General features: G+C 46.2%; 1 protein-coding gene across 1 annotated transcript in view; it reads left to right on the plus strand.

Moving 5' to 3' along the window:
- Positions 1-206: 206 nt before the first annotated feature.
- Positions 207-2,763, plus strand: part of FAM124A (family with sequence similarity 124A) — a 17,606-nt gene continuing 15,049 nt past the window's right edge. The window contains exon 1 of the mRNA XM_009993747.1: positions 207-372. Coding sequence (XP_009992049.1) covers positions 207-372 — 166 coding nt within the window. The remainder of the gene's footprint in view (positions 373-2,763) is intronic.

Genomic DNA, 2,763 nt, shown 5'->3' on the forward strand with positions numbered 1-2,763 from the left:
GGGGTGTTCATGTGTTGGTCCCCATGAAGCAGCAGTTGCTATGTTCAGATCTTGCTTCGCCTACACAGGATTAGAAAAGGTGTTTCAGGGAGACAGGTACTTACGTCCTCCCTAAGCTCTGCTTTGGACTGGTTTTAGTCAGTCAGTGGATTTCCAGCCAAGTCCACTGGAGTAGTCTAGAAAATCAGATGTTGACACTGCTGAAAATGATAACTTCTCCTGAAATCAACAAGTGGTTGGAGCACTTCCCCAAGAATGGACAGATCTTTGTGCAGGGTAGCTCCAGGGGGGATGCAACCTACGACACTTTGATGAAGGACCAGACTGCCAGGTCGTGGCCAGATAACCCAGTAACCATTCTGCTGGAGCCAGGTGTGCAGGATTTCTGGGGCCAAAAAGGAATGCAAGAAGGAGACTTCTCTAACCGAGGGTTATTCTGTTGGCATGAGAGAAAACTCTGCTCATTTATTCTAGGGATATTTTCACTCTTGTGTGGTTTGATGAAAAATGCATACATAGTCCAGGGAGAAGGAGCTGTAGCCCCAGTTCCCCATACCTCCAGCTGAGCATAGCTGCTTCCCAGCTGCTGAGGTTGCTGACCCACTTGTTACACCTACTTGTGCATGCTTTGAGCCAGAAACCCTGCCTGCCTGGCCAGCTGCAGCAAGGATAGTGTTACCAGATAGCCTAGTCTTTATGGCACCTCACCTGCCCCCCATCCTCCACCCCAAGGGAGCACACCCCTTAACCCATTTCTTCCCACTTCACCCATGGGTGTTTGTGTCACCAGATGGCTGTTGTCATGGCCCATCCTGTTGGGCATCTCTGGCCAAGGGAGAGGACTGGGCAGCTCTGGGTGCCAGGAGAGTTGGCCTCTGCATGTACAACTGTTGCCTATAGAGTGAGGGGGGAGGAAAGGAATGAGGAAGACAAGATTATAATCTTCAGGTTTTCCAGAGGTGGCAGCCTCTCTCTGTTCACTCAGCAGGTTGTAGGCAACTGGGCTAGACAGACGAGTACCTGTTCTGGCTTTCCCCAAGACAAGGCAGCTTGAATGTCAGTGAAGCTGTACCCAGACAAGGCAGCTGGCACAGACAGGCGTGACAGCATCCACTGCTTTCTGTCAGATTGTCTTTCTGATGAAAAAAGATCCTGGTTTCTGGGCAGGGAAAGGAGGGGAGGAAGAACCATAGAGCAAGATTGCCATTCTGCTTTCTTTTTTTTCTCCATTCAGTAATATTGCATCAGCAATAAAATAAAAATACTATGTAGAGAAGGACCCATCCAAAGCTCAGTCACAAAATATCAGGCCACATTCAGCTCCCAGCTTCAGGACATCAAGTGTGACAGCCCCACAGCTTTTGGCCTGACTATTTGCTTTAACCTCTCATGAGTAGCTAATACTGCCTAACAGAGGAGTGAAAAGTTTAGAATTGTAAAATACCCTTTCGATCCTGGTAGTAATTACCCCTTAGCACTGTTAGCACTTTGCCAACTCACAGAGAACTAATCCCCTTTCTGTCATAGGAAAGAAAAAAAAAAAAAATGTAATAGCTGTGAGAACTGTGGAGCTTATTTTCAAATAGATACCTCAGCATTTTGATATTTTCTGTGGGATTAACTAGTAACACAGGGAGGCTAATACATATGCAGAGTTTTCATTTGCTTCCGTGACAACTTGCCGGGGGCAGATTGAGCTGTGTCATGAGAAGTGGTGTTGTTTCTCCGCCCCCCCTTCCCTGTCAGCCGAAGCAAAAAGACTTGTCAGTAACATAGAAACTTAGCGTCAGTTCAGGGGACGTTTCTCTTAGCTCCTCACCTCATATTTCTGCTTTTCTTGTGTTTCTTTTTCTTACCAAAACAGAAAGGACTGCTGTTTTGTAAGCACAGAAGCCACATAATAAAAGATGTACAAGTGTTGCAGTAAAAGAATCTTTGCTGACATAAAATAGATACCAAAGCTCTTTCTGTACTGATCTGTTACACTTTTCCCCCTTCAGCACAACTGCTCCTAGCTCAAAACAAGATTATTTGTTCTGCTGAACATACAGCCCCAGCTCCTCATGGTGCCTTTTGCCGTGCTTTGGTGGGTCTTCTGGGGCTGGCTCTGCGAGCGTCTGGTGCTGATGGGCACTGGCAGGGATGGCTGTGGAATACTAATGCTGGGGCTGGCTCCCGCAAGGCTCCACTCTTGGAAAATGCTTTAGCCATTCAGTGTCAGTGCACGATGCTGAGCAACAGGAGGACAGAAAATACATGCTCAGGGTTGGGGTTTTTTACAAAGTGGAGCAAGAAGGCGACAGAAAGGATGGCGCTTTGCTTCACACTGTTGTGCCCAGGCTTCTCTCAGAGTTACAGTCATTTATATGCATAAATATCAAGCCTGTCACTTGTTGCAGGCTCTGATAGCCTTTGTGTGATGAAGGAAATGGAGGGGGGAAACAGCTGAACATCTTATATTCCAGTCTTAGAAAATTAATTACTGCATAGCTATGGCAATTACTTTCTTTCTGGTTTTATTGGATCACTGTTCTCCACAATTTGTTTTCCTTCCTATCCTTCTGTCCTGTATAAAGGACTACGAGGGGACCTTCCCACACACCCACTTTGTCTTTCTCCCACACTGTGATTATCCACAGGGGATATCTCAAAGAATTACCAACCAGTAACTGTTGCCACAGCAAAGCCTCTTGCTGTGTACTAACACAGATTTTTAATTTTTTTTCCCTCACTTTTTTTAGTCCATTTACCCTCTGACAAAGT

This window comes from Chaetura pelagica, unplaced genomic scaffold (genome assembly GCF_000747805.2).
Source record: "Chaetura pelagica isolate M959 unplaced genomic scaffold, ChaPel_1.0 scaffold323, whole genome shotgun sequence".
Lineage (NCBI taxonomy): Eukaryota > Metazoa > Chordata > Aves > Apodiformes > Apodidae > Chaetura > Chaetura pelagica.